General features: G+C 38.6%; 2 protein-coding genes across 11 annotated transcripts in view; one reads left to right on the top strand and one right to left on the bottom strand.

The window, feature by feature from the left end:
• The window catches only part of LOC131919552 (STAM-binding protein-like), a 231,578-nt gene that overhangs the window by 199,003 nt on the left and 11,475 nt on the right, over positions 1-21,100 (top strand). For 2 of the 10 annotated variants that reach the window (XM_059273871.1, XM_059273892.1), the window contains exon 2: positions 17,503-17,706. In XM_059273871.1, coding sequence (XP_059129854.1) covers positions 17,685-17,706 — 22 coding nt within the window. In that variant the 5' untranslated portion in view covers positions 17,503-17,684. Of the gene's footprint in view, positions 1-847; positions 936-4,043; positions 4,069-10,461; positions 10,539-12,121; positions 12,155-17,071; positions 17,265-17,502; positions 17,707-17,994; positions 18,148-20,536; positions 20,958-21,100 lie in introns of those variants that run through there. The other 8 variants (XM_059273850.1, XM_059273876.1, XM_059273859.1 and 5 more) reach the window with 8 other exon arrangements.
• On the bottom strand, positions 8,780-9,374 carry LOC131919632 (non-histone chromosomal protein HMG-17-like). Its single transcript, XM_059273981.1, has one exon. The coding sequence runs from the start codon at positions 9,372-9,374 to the stop codon at positions 9,102-9,104; it is 273 nt and encodes a 90-aa protein (XP_059129964.1). The 3' UTR covers positions 8,780-9,101.

Genomic DNA, 21,100 nt, shown 5'->3' with positions numbered 1-21,100 from the left:
GCAATGATTATAAATGCAGCATTGATTTATTAACAGGCTTTTCTCAGAAATGAAAATGAGCATTATCACATTAAAATGTCATGCATAATTTTTAAAAAATATTAAAATGGAGGAAAAGTAGTACTTTTAGATCAAAGGAAATCCAGTGTGTGTTTATTCCCCATATGATACAGGGAAAACCTAGAGGATAAGAATTGATGATTTGAATTTTGTTCATTACTTTCCAGACAGTAAGAAAATAGGCTAATTGTCACTATCAGAAGATATTTGTTTCAATTCTCATTTGTTTTTGTGTTTTGGGTGGCTTTTAGTTTCACTGGTTTCAGTATAATGGCTTTTGATCCATGAGACACTGTAGCCTAAGAATGACTGACGGAGCACATTCAGAGAGCCATGAACCTTGGACACAAGCCCATCTTGCTGTGGTACATCTGCAGCTGGCACTGCTCAGGGTCAGTGGGTGGTTGTTCAGATCTGGATTCCTAAGGACTCCTGCTGCCTGGGACAGACACCTGAAGGTATGTCAGTGGCAGACTCCCAAGGCATAACACACTGTAACTGCACAATTCAGAGAGGTCTGATGCAGTGATAGGTACTGTGGCATGTCTGAATGTCACTTATGTCAATCAGCCTCTGCCCCTGTCACCAGCCAGGGTCTGTGCTGCACAAAGCTGACTGTACAGTAACCACAGTTAGATGACTAAATGCCTCAGAATTATGCAGAATTAAGATGAGTTTTTACATCCTTGGTCTTTGGCTTAAATTTTATTTCAGGAAAATCTGGAGAAATGTGTGTTGGATAGACAGACTTGTGCTGCAGCTGAGAATATGGACACTATAGAGAGCAGCTGTTTCATGTGCTAAAATATGACTAGCAATATTCCAGTCTCTGCGTGCTAATTCACTTATTCCTCACGACAGACTCATGAGATGAAGTAAGTGCTGTTCTAGCTCTTCACAGATGCTGTGGGGTGGAAAGTTGGCTCAGCTGTTAATGGTTCTGGCTCACAACTAAAAGGACAAGAGAAGCTAAATGATTATACAACTTACCATAGCTGAAAACATCACTTATTCATTTGTTCATTCATTCATTCATTCATTCATTCATTCATTCATTGGTTAGACACCAAGGATCTGGGAAAGCAAATGTACTCACATATTCCTCTCTTTCCTTCAGTCTTCCTTGGGAATCTCTTTGCTCTAACCCTAGATGAAATTGATATAAATCTGCACATCAGAGCAGAGTAAGCAGCCACAGTAGAGACAGAATTAAGATATAAGTAGAGCACACCTGGCATGCATCCACACACTGGTAATTACCAATAACCACATTGACACCCTACTCATGCCCAGGGAAGATGCAGAATTGCTTCCTAGGATGGAGGGGTGTCCTCTTAACAGAAAGACAGAGTTAGTGAAGAAGTACTCTGTTTGGACTCTAGACTCAGAGTAATCAGTACAAACGAAAGCAACAGTGAGCCAACTAGAGTTAGCAAAAATTACAACAAAAAACTGGAGTCTAACTAATTTAATTTTAGAGTGTTAGTACTTGGTAAGAGAGCATCAGATGAGCTGATAAAACAACAATCTCACAGTCACTTTCTGTGGGAGTGTGCTTACAGCAAGAGGCACAGGAGCACTGAGCTGAGTGGCTGAAGAGTAGTACCCTGTGAAAGAGGGCCTGCAAGTTTCTCCAAAGCCAGTCATTATGGAGCAGCCTTAGTTGTTGAGGCTGCCTTGTTTACTATACGAGGCTTGCTGGTGGGTAGTGGTGGAGACAATGTTTCCATCATAGAGATCTACTGAACTAAACTATCACTCTAGACTTTCACTGGAGTCCATGCTTTTTTTAAAAATCATTTTTTTTTTTTGGTTTTTTGAGACAGGGTTTCTCTGTGTAGCTTTGCGCCTTTCCTGGAACTCACTTGGCAGCCCAGGCTGACCTCGAACTCACAGAGATCTGCCTGGCTCTACCTCCTGAGTTCTGGGATTAAAGGCGTGTGCCACCACTGCCCGGCTAAATCAATTTTTAAATGTAGTTGCAGTTGGGTGAATCCCTTGCCAACATCACTTAGATAATCGACAGTGATTCTATCTGAGCAGCAATTACACTGAATAATGTTTTATAGTGTTAGTCTAGTTATTACTTTCAAGTATTATTATTATGTAAGTATCCCATTAGATGTCTGTAATTCATGCAATTTTTGTAATATACATCATGTGTACTCACCTATAGAAAGGTGCATGAATGCATGTGTGTGTATAAGTTGTATCATATATGTAAGTAGCTTTATATTGCCACTGTCGTTTTGATGTTGTCAAGTAGAATATGAGAAAAATGACATACCAGTTTACATGGACATAACCATACCAACTTTCTATATATTTATCTTCCTATATTGTTCTCTATGACTTTATAACAGATGTCCACACTCTTGGTGGCATCACACATCTTGTTTTCATCTTACATATCTGTAGGTCAGAAGTCAAAGTGGGCTTCACTGAGCTGCAACCAGGATATCTATTTCCTTTCCTGATCCAGTTTATAAAGGCCACTAATACATGTGCATATATACTAATGTACACATATATTAGTATATACATATTTGCTGTACTGATGATGTACTGATAGACCTCATATATCTCATGCATTCTAAATACTCTACTGTTGAGCTATATTCCTCACCCCTAGGCTTTACTATTTTATTTCCTGAATGTGCCAACATCCATGCTAACTGTATATTTCTCTTGGACGTTCATGTCTGAGATATTTCTCTGAGTTCTGCCCTCACTTTGTTCAGGTCTTCACTATAATGACAACTGTGTTGATCACATTTCATGCATTACTTCTTACAATTATCACATTCTCTGTGTCAATCAGAAACATATTCAGCTGGCATTAAGCCTATTTTCCTTATATATTTTTAACCAGCTTGTTCAAGTTCATGTGTAAATATATTCCATTGGGCTAGAAACTTATTTTATCCATTTATTGATGTGATAGTTTGTATATGGGTTGAATGTGGCGATCCTGTGGAAACACTGAAGGGAGAAGATGTTTAAAAGGCAAAAGCAACCATAAACTCCTGCAGTCCTCAGGAGCTACAGTCAGAAGAGATGGTCAGAATGAGCTGTTGTTACAAGTCAACCCCTACCCTCAGCCACTTGCTGGCTTCCTATTTCTCATGAGATGTCTTTTTCTTATATGTTTCCCTGCTGTGTGATCTTAAACTTCACCAGAGGCCAAAACAAATAGGAATCCCCAGTCTTGGAACTTCAGCCTCCAAACTTTGGTGGAAAAATTACCCTCTTTACTATACAGAGTCAGGTTGCCTTAGGCATTTCGTTATTATAACAGTAAGAACAGCAGCAATCCCAAACAATCTGACTGCTGTATCCAGTGCAAGTGAGTTAGACAGAGCCCCCATGTCCCCACAGTTTGTACTTGAAGATCCTTTAAAAAGGAGCAAGATAGTCTTTAAAAAAGATTTATTTTATGTGTATTTGCCTGTAGGTGTGTATATGCTCTACATACTAGTGAATACTACAGGTGTCCATGGAAGCCAGTGATATGGTGTCCTCTGGAGCTGGAGTTACAGGAGACTGTAAAATACCTCTGTGATTCCTGACTTCATAAAATCTTAGATACAATTTACTCAAAGAAGTCTGCCAATGCACTCGTGATAAATATTTATCATGTATTTTTTTTTACAATTGAGTATCTTCACAAAATGTCTTCTGAGAATTAAATATGATAGTTTTCAAGCACCTAATAGCAGGCCTAAAATATCACTAATTCTTCTCACCCTGTCTGGTACCTATTTGTAGTAGAAATACATTTTCTCAATATTTTGATATTTTTTCTTTATGTCTTTCTTATTCTTTTTGTTAGCATTTTGTTTCTTGAAAAATATTCTCCTGGGCCAGGGAGATGTCTGAATGGGCAAGAGCATACACAGAAGACCTGAGTTCAGTTTCCTTCTTAGGAACTCACAGCTTCTTGCCACTCTAGCTCCAGGAGATCTGATGCCCTTTTCTGGCCTCTATGGGCACTGCACTCAAGGGCAGGTAACAACACAGACACATAAGCATACACATAATTAAAATTAAATAAATCTTTTAAAAATTTATGCATAAGCACTTGTGTGCTGTAACTATATGCTGAAGAAATAGATATATATAAATATATAATAAATATATATAAATATATATTTATATATACACATTATGTATAATACAGAAAATATGCACATATACAATGTATGGATACATGAAACAGAAGTTTTCTTGAAGTAAAACCTTCTAAATAAGTTAGATGCTTGAAAACTATCACATTTAATTCTTAGAAGATATTTTATGAAGATACTCATTTGTAGATAAATACATGATAAATATTTATTACAAGTGCAATGGCAGACTTCTTTGAGTAAATTGTACCCAGGATTTTATGAAGTCAGGAATCACAGAAGTGTTCAGTTTTGAGTGATAAAGGAGTAAACTCAGTGATGCCTTCAGTACATCACAAAACTTGAAGGTAATCATTTTCTTAGTAATTTTGCTTATTTTCAAGGTCAGATAATTTTTTTAACTTGATGTACTAGTGTAATATCAAACAAGGTAATGCTAATTACTGTACAAATAACCTCCTAAATACAATGTCCCAGATAAAACAGATGTTTGGCTTTTGCCGTGTGAGCCAAAGGATCACCATCCCCTTGGTTGTCTTCCCCAGGTCTTCCCATCTCCGTCTCTAACTGACCTGAACTTTGGTACAGATATTGTATTAATCAATGGTTAATAATAATGAGTACCAGAACTTGAAAAGTTTTGACAAATCAGGGCTGGAAGTGAAGCAGTCAATAAATATCCTCATGGTCTATTCATTGGGATGTAATACAGAGCCAAAATCAATAGGATACTGATATTGGATACATAGGATAAGTGTAATATAGCTCTGTCCCAGGAATAAGAATGAAGTGTTCTTTTTTTTTTTAAAAAAAAGATTTATTTATTATATATACAGTGTTCTGCTTGCATGTATGCCTGCATGCCAGAAGAGGGCACCAGATCTCATTATAGATGGTTGTGAGCCATCATGTGGTTGCTGGGAATTGAACTCTGGACCTCTGGAAGAGCAGCCTGTGCTCTTAACCTCTGAGCCATCTCTCCAGCCCAGAATAAAGTGTTTCATTGGTGGTGAAAAGACATGAGACATCTCAGGATTTTTGAAAAGTTAATTAAATACTACCAAATGTAAATTATTATTAGTGAACTAGTAAATATTTTAAGATTTTGGGACCACATATGGGTTTTTATTTAAAAAAAAAAGAATGACACCCAACATATTCATGAATTGTACATTGATTTCAAAATAATGACATTATAATTAATAGAAAAGAAGGTAATAGGAAAAGGTTACTGGTTAACTTGTTTGTCTAATTGGATGCACTGAGAAATACCCTGCAGGACAGTAAAGCACTCCTCTCAGTGTGTCTAGTTTGGATTATTCACCCCCCTCAGGGCAGAGATGGCAGACCCAGTGGGTTTATCTTGTTCCTTATACCAACATGAGTGTCTCAGACAGCTGGATAACTGAGAATCCCCACCCCAGCTGGAGGGATGAACACTAGTTGTCTTGATTTTGCTTTTCCTAATAAATTTACATGTTTTTGATATAAAAGAAAAAACCACTCCCTCTTTATGTGTTCCCTTTCTTTTATATTTAGCAGTATACAACTATGAACATTTCCCAAATCTTTCAGTTTTCAAAATGTCCTTCATATATTTTCATGTATTCCTTATTTCAGTTTGCTCAGAATATTTTCTATTCTTACATACAGTGTTACTGCTTTAGAGCATGCATCATAACATACACACCACACACACACACACATGCATTCACACACACACACACACACACACACACACACGAACATACACGTGCACACACATGCACACATGCACAAACACAGACACACACGCACATACACACACATGCACACACACATACACACATATGCACACACACAGGCACACACACAGGCACACACACAGACACACGCACATGCACACGCACATGCACACACACACACACACACACACACACATGCAAGCACACACACAGAGACACACACACACGCAGTAGCAAGAACTAACATTGTCCTGATCCAGTGCAGTTGAGCTGCCCATGATACTTTTGCTGCTTGTTTCAGAAGGCATTTTCCCGAGAACAATTAAGACTAAACTCATAAATAAAAACCATTGTTTGGCTAAAAAGAAAAATTCCTCCATATCTATTTATCCTGACAAACTGCTCACTTGTTAAACAACTTCCCAAGGTCCATTTTAAACACTCAGTTTCTTGTATTAATCTTTGAAACTCTTCCATTCCAACCTTACAGCTTCAGTAACTGTGTTCATTTAAAAGACCCATCACAAGCCCCTGGGAACTTGACCTAAAGAATTCTGTGAAGCCAATGTTTCCCTGTAGGTCGTGAGTTTGAAGAATATAAATGATATTTTCTCGAGGGCTGTCTCATAGCATGTTGTGGGATTCAACAACACTATCTTAGATTTTCCAACTGTATCTGGAGAGAAGTGGATGAAATAGACCTGCAGTGTTGTTTGTAATGCTCGCTTTATTATTTTCTATGTGATTGATGTATGTCACAACTGAAAATTATAAAACAATGTAGCGAGACAAGAGGAATGAAAAACTGCATGAGATTCTATTCTTGATAGCTTTTATACAATAATATATATCATTATCATTAAACTGCTTATGTCATTGGAAAGGCTAATAAATGAATGAAGTAGCCAATATTATTAAGTTTATTTTACACTAAATTTACATCTCATGTAGCTATAGGACAATGTATTCCTAATCAGATATTGTGGGATTCATTTAACTAAGTCTTTATAAGATTTATTTTCCAATTATTTTCATTTATGTACAGGTGTGTGTGTGTGTGTGTGTGTGTGTGTGTGTGTGTGTGCACTTGTGAGTACAGGTGGCTGCAGAAGGAGAAGCCAGACATGGGGTCAGGTTCCTTGAATCCAGAGTAAGGGGTCTGTCAGCCGTCCAATATGGGTGCTGGGAACCGAACTCAGGTCTTCTCCATAGACAGCAAGGGCTCATAAGTGCTGAAGCATCTTTCTAGCCCCCAATGAAGCCCTTAAATGCATCTCTGATCGTATTTATGATAACTTTCACTGGAGCGCACATGTAATTTATTGAATAAAGTACGCTTTTGTACTCATCTTAAATTAGCTTCTCAGTGTCTATGTGATGGTGATGTAACTTGGGAGTTGCTTGGGAATTACTTAGCATAGTGCCCTCCTGGTCAACACTTGAGGATGGGGAGGAGACAGAGTGGAGATGAGTCTCGGGTACGTCCTGCATTTGGGAAACAGAACTAGAACATGTATTAGCATACCTTGGGTGCTTCCTCCCTGCTGAGATTTGTTCTTGGACAAGGCACCTCCCTTTCTCTGAGGCAGTGTTGTTTGCATATTTGTTTGCCCTTGAGACAGGGTTGCTCTGTGATAAACTGAAACTCACTTCATAAGAGCCATCAAGACTTTACTTGTTTTCTAAAACTTCAAGATTACCAAAGATCCTTAAGGGGCCCTAGCTTAGTGCTCTATATCACTAGGCTGATAATTTATAGGCAGTAGGACTTGCCTTTATCTATTAAATAAAACCCCAAAAGTTAATAATATTTGGTATAATCCATATAAAGGAAAGTGCTTTAAGCAGATAAAATGAAACTACACATTATTTTAAAATATAAAAAATTTTCACTTTCAAAATTCAATTGCAAGTACGAAACTGGCAAGCTTTCTTTGAGCAATGTTAATATAAGTTGCCATTTCCAATAGAAATGTTTCTCAGCCTTCAGTAAAATCTATAAAGGTCTTTAGTGTTAAACAGATCTGTAGGTCATGTGGGAGGCTGTTTGTTTCAGTTTCATAGGTTGATAATTCTGAAGTCATAAAAGTTGCTATAGCTAATGTCAAATTGTTGCATAAATTAAGGATGGTAATTCAGGATTCTTTTTTATAACTTATATGTAGCACATTTTCCTCAAATCCATGGTGTGAAAAATAAAAGACAGATAAAGGTCAGATATGATTGTGGTTTAATTTTAGTTTTATTTAATTTCTCTTGAGTACTTATGCCATATATTTGGCATTGTACATGAAACCATAGTAATGTACAAAGCATTTGTGCTTTAGAAGTTGTATTAGTTGTGTTAGTCAGGGTTGTCTACGTGAACAGAACTGATAGAATGGACATGTATGTGTATATGCATGCATGTTTGTTTGTATGGGACTTATTAGAGTGACTTCCAGGCTGTGGTCCAGCTAGTCCAACAATGGCCATCTTCTGATGGAAAGTCCAGAATGTAACAGTTGTTCAGCAAATAAGGCTGGGTGTCTCAGCTGGTCCTCAGTATATGTCAGAATCCTGAAGAAGTAGGCTCTAATGTCAGTGAAGGAATGCCTTGGCAGCAGGATATATGAATTTACAAGTGAGAATGAGGGCAAGCATGCAAAAAGCAAAATCTTATTTCTCCCATATCTTTTATATGTTCCACAAGATGTGGCCCAGTCTTGGGATGGGTCTTCCCACATCAAATAATCCAGTTAACTAAAAATCCCTCAAAGTTGTACCAAGTTGCTTGGGTTTTTAGTGAGTTCCAGATGTAGTCAAATTGATAGCAAATGATAATTATCATAGAAATTTATTACCATTTGACAGGGAAAAAATCTTGTTTGATATTTCACTCCATTACTTCATTTCTTTGTTTTCTTACCTCTTTCCCTTTTTACCTCTATTTTTCTTCATCTTTTTCATATTTATGTTTAATAATTCTTGGAGGGTCAGAAAAGCTGTTTACAGTAAAGCAACACTTCTGCATTTTTATAAAATCTGATAAAAAATAGTATTTCAAACTGTACAGTCACCAGAAGTACACAGTTATCAAAAATGCACACATTTCACTTGGCACTTCTGCATTTTTATAAAATCTGATAAAAAATAGTATTTCAAACTGTACAGTCACCAGAAGTACACAGTTATCAAAAATGCACACATTTCACTTGGCATCTCCAGCACCTTCAGCTTTCTGTGCCTGGTCTGTTTTGGCATCTCCATTTTCTGCAGGATTATTCTCATCCTTACCAGCATCGACTTTCCCCTTCTTGTACTTGCGGACCTTCTCTCCCTTCTTTGCAGGGGCCTTTTTAGGCTTGGGCTCTGGCTTTGGAGGAGCAGGTTTAGCAGACAACCTTGCAGATCTTCTCTGTGGCTCGTCCTTCACCTTGGCTTTATCTCCTTTAGTATCCCCTTCAGCCTTTCTTTTGAGCATGGCGTTGGCCAGGGACGTCCATGCTGAAGGCGGGGATGCAGTGGTGCTCGGGTTTGGTCCGTCCGGGGGTCGTTCTCTCTGTTTCTTCACACTCCTCAAGACTAAGTTACTCTTGACTAGTTCCTCCAATAAATTTCAAATATACAGTGTGGCCTAAGTTTTGTACAGTGTACCACACTGTAAGTAGATAATGCTGGCTTTGTCCATGGTCTCCAAGTACGTAGAGGCATTGTCTACAGGTGGTGCACTCCATATCTTGCAGTTCAATAAACTGATCTAGGCAAGGAACATTTTTATTCCTTTAAGTTTTTTAAAAATGCTATTGTAAAGGCAGGAAAAAAAGTACTTTTAAACCAATAATGTTGGGATAGCTAGATGACCCTGGGGGAGAAATCAGACTCAATTCCTACGTAGTGTCTACAAGATACTTTCAATTACATATATAAAAAAAATCATACCAAGGTAAAAATTCAGTACTTCCAGATAAATACAGGAGACTTGCTTAAGACTTTGTAGTAAGAAATCAAAATAACCTGTAAGAGTGTCACAGATTTCCCTAGAAATTTATATACAAAAACAGCCAGTGAGAAAAAATTAAAACTGATATACAATGGTTATACCCTGCATATTTTAAACATTATTTGTGTTTAGGGTACATAAAGAAAATTTACTTGTCAATGAATCAAAACAGGTAAACATATTCATCAGAAACTAAAGATGACAAGGAGGCTTGCTCAGATATTTTACAAAAGAATATATGAAAGTAAATAATTAGATTAGTAGACATTAAGAGAATGCAAATAAAAGTTACAATTTAAGGAAACCATAATTCGAAAACATCCCAGAGCCATAGAGTAACTGGGATCCCACATCAATTCAGAGTGTGAAGTGGATACCGTATTTGGGAATCATTGTGGAAGTTTTAACTTAGTGTACAATGGCCACGTGATGCAGTAATTGTCTAATAAATTCATAACTATATCACAAAAGCATAATGTTGAATTAAGTAATGCTCTGGGCAACATAAAGTGGACACGGCATGTGCACTGTGTGTATATTGTTTTTGTTTTTGTTTTGTTTCTACCAGGCTTCAGAACTAGGGAAACTAAAGATAAAAACCAAAATAAGAGCTTTCTGATGCAGCCTGTGGAATATGCAGCAGAGGTATGTGAGGAAACCGTTTGAAGTGTTTTAAGAATTATCAATCTTTGTTGAGACAGCAGTTCTTGGCCGTATGCAATTTTTAAAACTTAGTGAAAACACGTTTGAAATGTGTACATTTTATTGGATCTGAGGCACATTGGCAAATGTGATACAGATGATTATTAATGTGGCCACCTAGTTTTCTTAAATATATTACATGTTTTTTTGCCTACTATCTAAGTATTGCACTGTAGTCCCCACATTCATTGGATAATGCTGGGTCCAGTAGGCAGAGTAAGGAATAAGAATGGAGATTTTCTCACCAAAAATGTAAAGGACAACAAGCTTCAATTTAGTGCTTCATGATGTCATGATGTAGCTTTCCTTACCTGAGGGAGGAATATATTTTTGATGGGGAAAACACACACACACACACACACACACACACACACACACACACACACACACACACTTTGAAGGATGGCTGTAGAAGAAAGATAATTCTACCTATTTAGTCATGAGTCTGTACCAGGAAACAAATTAATTTCTTGTGTCTATAAGAAGCAGGACTGGGAATTTCATTTACAGCTGCTGGGAATGGCTGAGCTTTATGAAGTGCTGAGGGAGCCAATTAATGACAGCATCTTGAGTAAAGAGTTTATGGATATGAATAGTGTTCAGGCTCCTTAACAATTGATGCTAGATGCAGCCAGATGGGGTGAATGGAGAAAATTCTCCACGTTCATTATTAATTCCACAAAAAGTATATAAAAGAAAATAGATTGCATCAACATCTATATTTCTATGGTTTCTAGAGAAAGGGTGAAACATGACATTTTAATTGCAATAATATTGAATGATTGATTATTCCATAGAGAAAGATGAAGCCAAGCACAAGTGTGTATTACCAAGTCTAGGTCACGTTTGTACCAAGAAGATGCACATCAGTGTAAAGTATCCTTGGAAGAAGGATTCATTATTAAAAATAAAACAAAACAAAAAACTTCAACATTATTAGTTTGAGATGGATACATGAAATCAGCAAAGTATGTTTGTGTGTATCTGTATCTGTCTATCTGTGCATATGTGTAAAAGGGAAAAGGGTGAGTAAAGGAGAGGGAGGGCATGTGAGAGGGAGGAAGGCAGAGAAACAAGTAAAATTGCACTTAATATGTAGCTCCTCCTTCTCCATAACCCCACACTGTAGCTGCCTTCATTGGAGTTTCATTCATAGACCTTGTTGAGAACCAGGCTACCCTTCTCTCATTCTAATGGGGGTAATAGTACTCAATGTGTGTGGGAATTACAATTCTGCAGAAATGTGATGAGGTTGTATGCTTATGTACTGGGGGTGCTTCACGCTGGCTCATCTGGACAAAATGTGCAATTTTTAATCACTTTGATCCAATGTTTGAAAATTGTTGTTGTTAAATCTTCAATTACAGAGACCTCTCATGATGGTATTTTCATAGCTAAGAAGCATATAACACATTTTGGGTATCTATTCTTCTGTTGATTGACATCAAAGCTGACTCTTGAATTTAACTGCTGCAGATGGTTTGACCATGATAATAGCGATACAGTTGTCTCTGTGGCACACCGCCTTAGAGTTCTTCATGTATATATTCACACACTAGGTAAGCTATCACTCTGTCTTATGGTAGATCTAACTTTAGGTTTTGGAGGAACCACCATACAGATTTTCAATAGCCATGAAATCAATACTACTCTGACACAGGGGCCACTTGGTCCTAACTCAAGTCCCGTTTGGACACTTTGCTTTGTGCTTTATCCCTTGCATTAGTTTAAGGGAATTTTCAATGTCCTGGTAACACAGCTGAAATAAATGCAGCCAGGAGTACTGATTTTTTTCTTTGACAGTAATTATCTATTTTGTCCATTACTATTCTCTTCTCATTGTGTACCCAAGTTTTTGAATTCTTTGGGTCCTAGTAGTAACTCATATGCAGGATTAGTATTTTTAAAATAAACCTGGATTACTCATCAACCAAGGCATGTGATGAAAAAAGAGATTAATGTGTAATAAAATAACTCAGAACACTGGAGGCAAGAACCGAGTCACATGCATGGGAATATAGCTTGTGTGAGATCTGTCACTGAGGTGATGAAAATGAGAGGAAGATGATTAGTAGAGAGTTCACCAAGTGATGGTATCTCAGCTGTCTCCTGAGAAATGACTTAGCTTTGCACAAACTTTCATGAAATTCCCAGATGCATTATGTAAGGAGGAGACCATACACAAGAACAAACTTTCTAACAGAGAGGCATGAAGCAGAGCTATGTTTAATAATTCTCATTTCCAATCAACATTACAATGGGAAAACCTAAACTTGAGGAAAATTCAGGGAAAGAAGTGGGACTCTGTCATTAAGTCAATGGTGTTCAGCTTCAGAGTACTCTAATGGGAAAGGTCCCAACCCTGAGAGCCTCAACTTGGCCTCCTTATCAGAATGCTGGTGAGAAGAGAGTTGGTCCTTATTTGTTCCTCTTCCTTGCCCACTTTTGGTTCTCTCCTACACTACAAAGAGTAGTATGTGTTGCTTATGCCTTTGACATTTTGGACAGTACAGCTTTTCCCCCACCAGAGAGGCATCAACATACAATTGGGTACCATGTTGTTCTCATCTTTGGGTAAGAAAATGGGCAGAAGAGAAGCAGAGTGATGCTCTTCAGTGTATGATGTCAGCCTTTCATGTTTACTATAAAAACCTAGAGAACTTCATGCAAAATACTGTTAGTTACTGAATATGTCAGTCATGAATTAGTGTAAGGCATAATAGGAATAATTTTCCTTGCCTGAGGATGCAGTATAGTACTTACATGTCAACTTTCTTAAAAAACAAAAACAAAAACAAAAAACCCCTTCATTTATGTCTTGTATAGTGTGGCACACACCTTTAATTCCAGTGCTTAGGAGGCAGAGGCAGGTCTATCTCCATGAGTTCAAAGCCAGATTGATCTATGTAGAAAATCTCTTGAGCAGCCAAGGGCTACATTGAGAGACATTATCTTAAAAATAAATAACCTTCATTTATTAAAGTACTGCTTGATAAATATTGAAGAAAAAAAAGAAGAAATGAAGTATGGTTTACAGCTACCATTACAGTCAGTAAACAGCTAAATAAAGTGTACAGAGGCATTGACCAGCTGTAAATTGCACCATGCAGTTCAAGAAGAGAAATTAACACAGGTCTTTATTGGGGGATTTATTAATGCAACTCCACATAGTTAAAAGTAAGTTTATTTTGGGGTAATTTACAGCCAGTAAAGGGGTTGATTACAGGGTCCGTGAGAGGTGAAGTGCAGTCCAGCAGTGTTCTCTGGAGAACTCTGCTTGGTCTACCATCCAGCATCTAGGATCATAAGGAACCAAGAGAGCCTGCATATCCAGATCTCAGGTCTTAAGCACTCCCTTCTCAGCCCTGCCTCAAGGGCAGGTCAGAGGTAGGCATGACAGTTGCCAGAAGCCTCGCTGGGGATGGTACTTTCAGGTCAAAGCTGGAACAGCTACCCACTACAGGGTTTCACAAATTCAGTCTTCTAAAGAGACTCCCCCAGGATTGGGAACAATCACCTTTGATGAAATAAGACTAACAGATCTCTGTGCTGAGCCTCAGGTTACACTGACCCTGAAATATTTGTTCATTTAGTTAAGAAAAGCAAGAGGCCAACATGAGAGGAACTGAACTGGCTTAAACTGGAAAGAGGATCTAAGATGCTCTGGTTCAAACAGATTTTCCAACTGTTCTTTCCAATGTGCAGTGAAAGGATAGCTCTTCCCCACACTAGCTCACACCAGGAGACCATGTGGCTTTTAATGCCTCAATTGTTTACACTTTAATGAGGAAAAAGTACCAATTAACCAACTTTACTGTGTCTTTCATTTATTTATTTATTTAAAATTTGTTTTTCATTTTTATACCAACCATTCCCCCCTTTCAGCCCTCCCCCCATCTACTTCTCCAAAAGGTTAAGGCCTCCCATAGCCAGTCAACAAAGCTTGGTACATTCAGTTGAGGCTGGACCAACCCCCTCCCCCCCATGTCAATCTCTGTACGAAGAAAATAGCAGAGAGGGGAGACTCAATGAATGAACTGAAACATGTGAAGATCAACCACATTTTCTGTTAACATTTCATGCACTAATGGTGTCTTGACCATTGAAAGCAAGGAAATCCCACTGTTTAGTTACTATCTGTAGAGAGTTTGGGATTTCCAAGTAAGGGGAAGTTAGACAGGAGCCTGTGCCCAACTTTTAGAATAACAGCATTTACAAGGACTTTGGGATACAGTCCAAGAAAATAGAAAACAAAGCTCCACTCACATGAAATATGGCTTTTATCATTTATTTCAGATGGTTTTTACACAGCCTTTTTTTTTTTTTTTTTTTTTTTTTTTTTGCTTATGCTGGTCAGCTTAAAGGGCCTGATCCACAAATAATCTTCACCTGTTGCTTCCAGATGAGGGTTGACTGATCTTTAGTGTCACTGATCTTCTGACAGTGTAAGGAAGTTGTGAACTCTTCCCTTAGAAAAAGGCATTTTGACCCCAACACCTCATTCAGACATTTTCATGGAGGGAATGCCCATGGTGCAGCCTATGTGTGGGAGATCTTCAGGACCGGGGGACTCTGTCCTTAGCAGTTGTGTGCAGCGGTTCCTGCTATAGCATTACTTACATGCAGGAGGTACTTACTCAGTGCAGCTTCGGCAAATGCTACTTGATGGAGTCTATGCTTAATATACTTCATGAACTGTAATAGTTACCTTCTTATGAGAAATTGAATCTTCAATACAAAAGATCAAATTCAATTACTTTTTAGGGCTGTGTTTATAGTGAACATTTTCTATAGATTCTGTTATATATGTAGTAGTGTCAACTTTTTGACCAACCTGTGCAGATCTTGTCTTCTGGACCCATGATCTGAGGACCTGAAAGGATGGGGCAGACTACAGTCTAATGCTGTAGACAACTAAAGCAATAAATCCACGGGAGTCTGTTTAAGAAGTATTAGGGAAATTTATTAAGGTGAATTGAGAAAATACATCATGAATACAGACCACGGTAGACAGCTGAAGTCATCCTCTGATCTGACCAGGAGCGAATCCACCTCTCAGGCAGGAGCAGGGAAAAGGGGAATGGGACCCTTCTCCCTCTCATTTTAAGAGGTCATGTACAGCAGCAGAAAGCATCACCTCCTTTGGGCCCTATAGCCAAAGGTCATTGGCGGAATAAGTACCACTACAGAGAGCCTTGCTTCAGTTTCAGTATACTTTATACATAGAAGTAACAAAAAAAGCAATGATCCAAGGACAGCTGTTTGAGTTCAGCAAAGCATGATCAGAAAATAAATGTAAATAAATGTCAATAACCTCATACTAAATATTAATAGAGTTAACCTTTCCCAGAACTTTCTCAGGTCAGATCAATTTAAACACAATTGCCTGGAATATACTATAGATTATATCTAGGAAAGCAGGAAAGCAAGGCAGAAGGCCATATCCAGATTCAGGTAAACTGAGGACAGCACTCCACACATCCTTTCACCAGATTGGGTTCTATAGCTATGCTCTGACATCCAGCAAGAATAGACATGTCTTGTAAATTGAATGTAAATGTTTAACACAGGAGACATGAAATCACACCCATGACCAATCCAGTGAACAAAATGCACCTGAGGTAAAAGGCCCTCTGCCTCTTTTCCTGGAGACTCTCTCCCAGTTCCTCAAGGCATTGTTCAACATGGGTCATTCTTTTGACTGTTTTTGGACACAGTAGTAATGTTTAAGAACATATTCTAGCATCAAATGGTGAAACTAAATTCATTTAGCAAAGTGAGAAAAATATTTAGCAAATATATTTTTTATGTTAATTAAACAAGTAAAAGCACAAAATTGTAGCTAAATATTTGGCACAGTGTGATTAACATTTAGTTGTAATTATTGTAAGAATGAATTTGTTACATAAGTTTTACTTTCTCATGTCCATGTTTAATAAAGCAACCATCTAGAAAATTATGGGAACTGACAATTTACTTTTCAGCTGAAAAATAAGTGTGTGTGTGTGTGTGTGTGTGTGTGTGTGTGTGTGTGTGTGTGTGTGTCGTTCATAGAACTCTTGTCTTCTCCTTGTTAGCCCCCCTATTGAGAAGACCAAACCTCCTTTGGATTAGGAACTTAGTGGTAATTTAATCACTCAGATTAATTTGAAGTTGATGTGAAATAACTGAAAAACTATTGATTGTAGATTCAGAATGGCTGTCATTGATCTCCTGACGAATCAGTCTGCCTCGAATCTTTGGCATTAGCACTGCTAGTTCATTTCCTCAGAAAACTGTGACATTTTTCTTTTCTTTTTAATGAAAAAATTGAGAGAATACAGTGACTAAGCATTCCTGGGCTTGGCAGGGTCACTGTTTCAGGGCCTCTTTCCTGGCCCTTCCTAGTTTCCTCCTAAAGCCATTCCATGCAAATGAGAGAATTGGGGGTGTCAGCTGTGGCAATGAAGCTTGGTGATAGATCTCCTCCATGTCTGCTTCTCCTAGTGATGCAAGAGAGGGCATTCAGAGTCTCATGGGCGGTGGACATGAGGATACTATGGCTGACCGGGAAGCGAACAGATGGGGCCGCAGTGGCAAGGACCCCAATCACTACAGACCTGCAGGACTGCCTGACAAATACTGAGCATCCTCCTTACTGCCTCAGGAGGCTGTGCTGCGGGCTCTGGGGTCAGGACATGGGGTTCTTCACTTTTGTGTCCACTGTGGGTGTGGAGGACATACAGTGCACAAATAATAAATTTGTAAGAGATGAAGTTTCCTGTCATTGTGTTTTAGTGGGTGGAGCTGTTTGGTATAAAGGGTCAATACTAAACACAGTGGGGAATAGAATATTTAGGCTTAGGACTGATGTTCTCAAAAGTTACGGAGAGAGATAGCTCTGATGACTGCCCCATTCCCCATTTAGGCTCAGGTTCCTGCTTTGCAGAAGAAACTGCCAGATATTCTACAGGACACAGAGAGAAGCAACTAAGAAACTCTAGGCCTATAGGCTGAAGAAAGATGCCCAACATTTCAGAGGAACTTTGAATGACTATACAGGCAAGCAGCTGTCTCTGTCATTTCCAGAATTTTTAGAAGTTGCTTAAAATGGTACTTCCTATTTACTTAGGTAATATTATATCTTTCTGAGGTCTTTGATGTAGTTAAAGACTAGATAGTTATAATTTTCCTTGGCTATGATAAAAGATAAATTGGATATGAAACTTTAGACTCACAAATATAGGATAAATGATAGAATATTTTCTTTAATTTTCCAAATACAAATAGACTAGATATTGTAACTGTAATTCTTGCTTGATAACAGTTCTATTATATGTAATTTTACTATGTTAACATTAAAATGTTTCTTTTTGATTACACAGAGAAGGGGAAATGCTGTGGGATATTACTTTTGTACACTGGTTTAATAAAATGCTGATTGGTCAATAGCAAGGCAGAAAGTATAGGTGGGGCAAGCAGATGAGGAGAATTCTGGGAGAAGAAAGGGTTGAGTCAGGAGTCACCAGCCAGACACAGAGGAAGCAAGATGAGAAGGCAGAACTGAGAAAAGGTACCAAGCCACATGGCAAAACAAAACTAAAAGAATTATGGGTTAATTTAAGTGTAAGAGCTTGTCAGTAATAAGTCTGAGCTAATGGTCATAGAGTTGATAATTAATATGTCTCTGTGTATTTATTTCGGTCTGAGTGGCTGCAGACCAGGTGGGACACAGGGAAGCCCCCAACTACACTCGGAGAAAACTAAATTTTCACTTGCAAGTAGTTATCAACTGGAAATAGCTTCTGGGTTATGGATAGGGTTATGTGTCCAAATTTCTTTTCAGGTCTAGGACCCAATTTGGTGTAGACTCATGCAGGCCCTGTGCATGCTGCCACAGTCCTTGTGAAATTCATTTGTACGTCAATCTTCTTGATTTAGAGAACCTGTACTCTTGGTTTTCTCCATCTATTCTGGGTCCCACACTCTATCTGCCTCCTCTTTCAAAACACCCCCTGAGGCCTGAGGGGAAGGATTTGATAGAGACATCTGTTCTAAGCTAAGCAATCTAAATTCTTTCACTCTCTGCATAGTGTCTGACTGTAGGTCTCTGCACCTTAACCTATTATCCACTGGAGAAAGTCCTCTTGATGACTGAGCAGTTAACTATGAGTATGTCATAGATATGCCGTAGATATATTTGAGTATGCCATACTCTGAGTATGTGGAATATCATTAGGCGGTTTTTCTTCTTATGTTTTGTTTCATTTGGAAAGGTGTTATTTGGTTTCATACTAGATCCCCGACCTATCTAGTCACAGGTTCTTGCTTATCCAACCAGTGTCCAGTATATGTTCTATATCATGGTGTGGGCCTTAAGTCCAATAAGATATTGGTTGTATACTCCCAAAAGATTTGTAGCACCATTGCACTAAGTATATTTTGTTGGCAGAACACCATTGTAGATCAAGGGGTTCATGGCTGTGTTACTGTTTATGTTTCTCCTTTGGTAGAGTACCTCCTTGTACCAAAGATGCTAGACTATAGGTGTGAAGGCTGTATGTAGGCACTAGTTTGACTTCTCTGTGTTCATGTTCAATGAGTTGTTGGTGTTCTATTCAACAGTTGATGTCTTGCTGTCATTTTGTGGATAACAACCTATAGTCCTGGCAATAACCTCAGTTATTTGGAGATTCACAAAAACCCCTTTGGCCAGCAGCTCAATTAGATGTAACCCAATCCTGCTAATGAATGCTTCATTTGGTGACAAGAGATGTCCTGTTGGAGCTCTGTCTCCCCAGTATTTGGTGATTTCATGTACATCATCTGCATATATGTATATATTTTAGGAATCTTTTTCTCTGTCAGATTTCTATACTACCCATTCAGATGGCTCTTAGTTTTAGCTGTCTCTCCATGTATTTCCTTCCTTGTCTTCTTCCCTTCTCCTCTCCATGATCCTCCACTTCCAGCTCCCCCTTATCTATCCATAATTGTTCTATTTTCCTTTCCTAGAGAGATCTACCTGTGCTCAGTTCTTTACTCTATAACAAACCTTGTGGTTATATGGATTTTTGCTTGGTTATGATTATGATTGCCTTAACAGCTAATATTTACATATAAGCTAGTATATATCTTATTTGTCTTTCTAGGTGTGGTATACTTCACTAAAGATGAGGTATTTTTTAATAAATATTTTTATTTTATAATTTAACTTTATTTATCAGCCATGATTCCCCTGTCCTCCCTCCTCTCACGCCCCAACCTTACCCCCTCCAATCCACCTCCCATTCCCACCTCCTCCAAGGCAAGGTCTCCCCTGGGGAGTCAGCTCAGCCTGGTAGATTCAGTTGAGGCAAGTTCAGTCTCCTCCTCTCTGCACCAAGGCTGAGCAAAGTGTCTCAGCATAGGCCCTAGGTTCCAAAAAGCCAGCTCCTTCACTGAGGACAGGTCCTGGTCCCACTGCCTGGGGGCCTCCTAAACAGTTCAAGTTCATCAACTGTCTCACTTATCCAGAGGGCCTGGTCCAGTTTCATGGGGGCTCCTCAGCTATTGGTTCACAGTTTGTGTTTCCACTAGTTTGGATATTTGTCCCTGTGCTTTATCCAATCATAGTCTCGATATCTCTTACTCATATAATCCCTCCTCTCTCTCACCAACTGGACTCCTGGAGCTCCACCTGGAGTAGTCTTGGCTGTGGTGGCTCTTCACAGCAATAAAACAGTATCTAAGATGCTCACCAAGGACATCATCTGTGCATATAAATACATTTTTATCTGTTGAAATGTGAAAATCATGTGTCAATAATAAATGACTTTATTAATGATCACTTGTGTGAAACACTTGACACTCTTCCTGAACTAAGGGTCTGGGACTAGAAATTGTCATATCTGGGTTATGTGCTTTCAGATTCCCAGATTGCAGCCATGTAAAGCTGCTCTAGTCTTCCTGAAGGTGTCCAACTGTCGCTTTTTTTTTTTTTCAACTGTCCCTTTTTAAACATGGCTTCTGGGAATCCTATTGGCTTTCTTTCATCTGCTTTATGACATCATTCCTCCCTCAACCAATCAGCACCAGATAGAGTCTTGAGGTTGCCGTGTGTGACCAAATGTGCCTCAGTACTGAGCATCTTTGATCCTGCACAGACGTGATTTTTTTTACTGCGAAACCTAACAACCCACTCTCTCATCCCTTTATCCAGATCCTACTCCTGTTTTGTCCCCATTCCTTTATCCAGATCCTACTCCTGTTTTGTCCCCATCCCTTTACCTAGATCCTACTCCTGTTTTGTCCCCATCCCTTTACCCAGATCCTACTCCTGTTTTGTCCCCATCCCTCTATCCAGATCCTACTCCTGTTCTGTTCCTGACTTGAAGATGTCAGGTAGGAAAAGAAACTTTAATGTTTGTTTAATTGGACAGCTCACTAAATTGGGAAGCATCAAAACTATGTGGGATAGAGGGGAAAGTGGTGAACAAGAGGTTGGTGCCCTAACGTGGTCTCATCTTTGACATTCCCTAGGGTTG

This window comes from Peromyscus eremicus, chromosome 1 (assembly GCF_949786415.1).
Source record: "Peromyscus eremicus chromosome 1, PerEre_H2_v1, whole genome shotgun sequence".
Lineage (NCBI taxonomy): Eukaryota > Metazoa > Chordata > Mammalia > Rodentia > Cricetidae > Peromyscus > Peromyscus eremicus.
Note: the sequence above shows the minus strand (reverse complement) of the source record. Positions and strands in the feature narration are given on the sequence as shown.

Coding starts and splice junctions, on each gene's coding strand:
- LOC131919632 (XM_059273981.1), bottom strand. CDS start 9,374: ATGCTCAAAAGAAAGGCTGAAGGGGATACTAAAGGAGATAAAGCCAAG.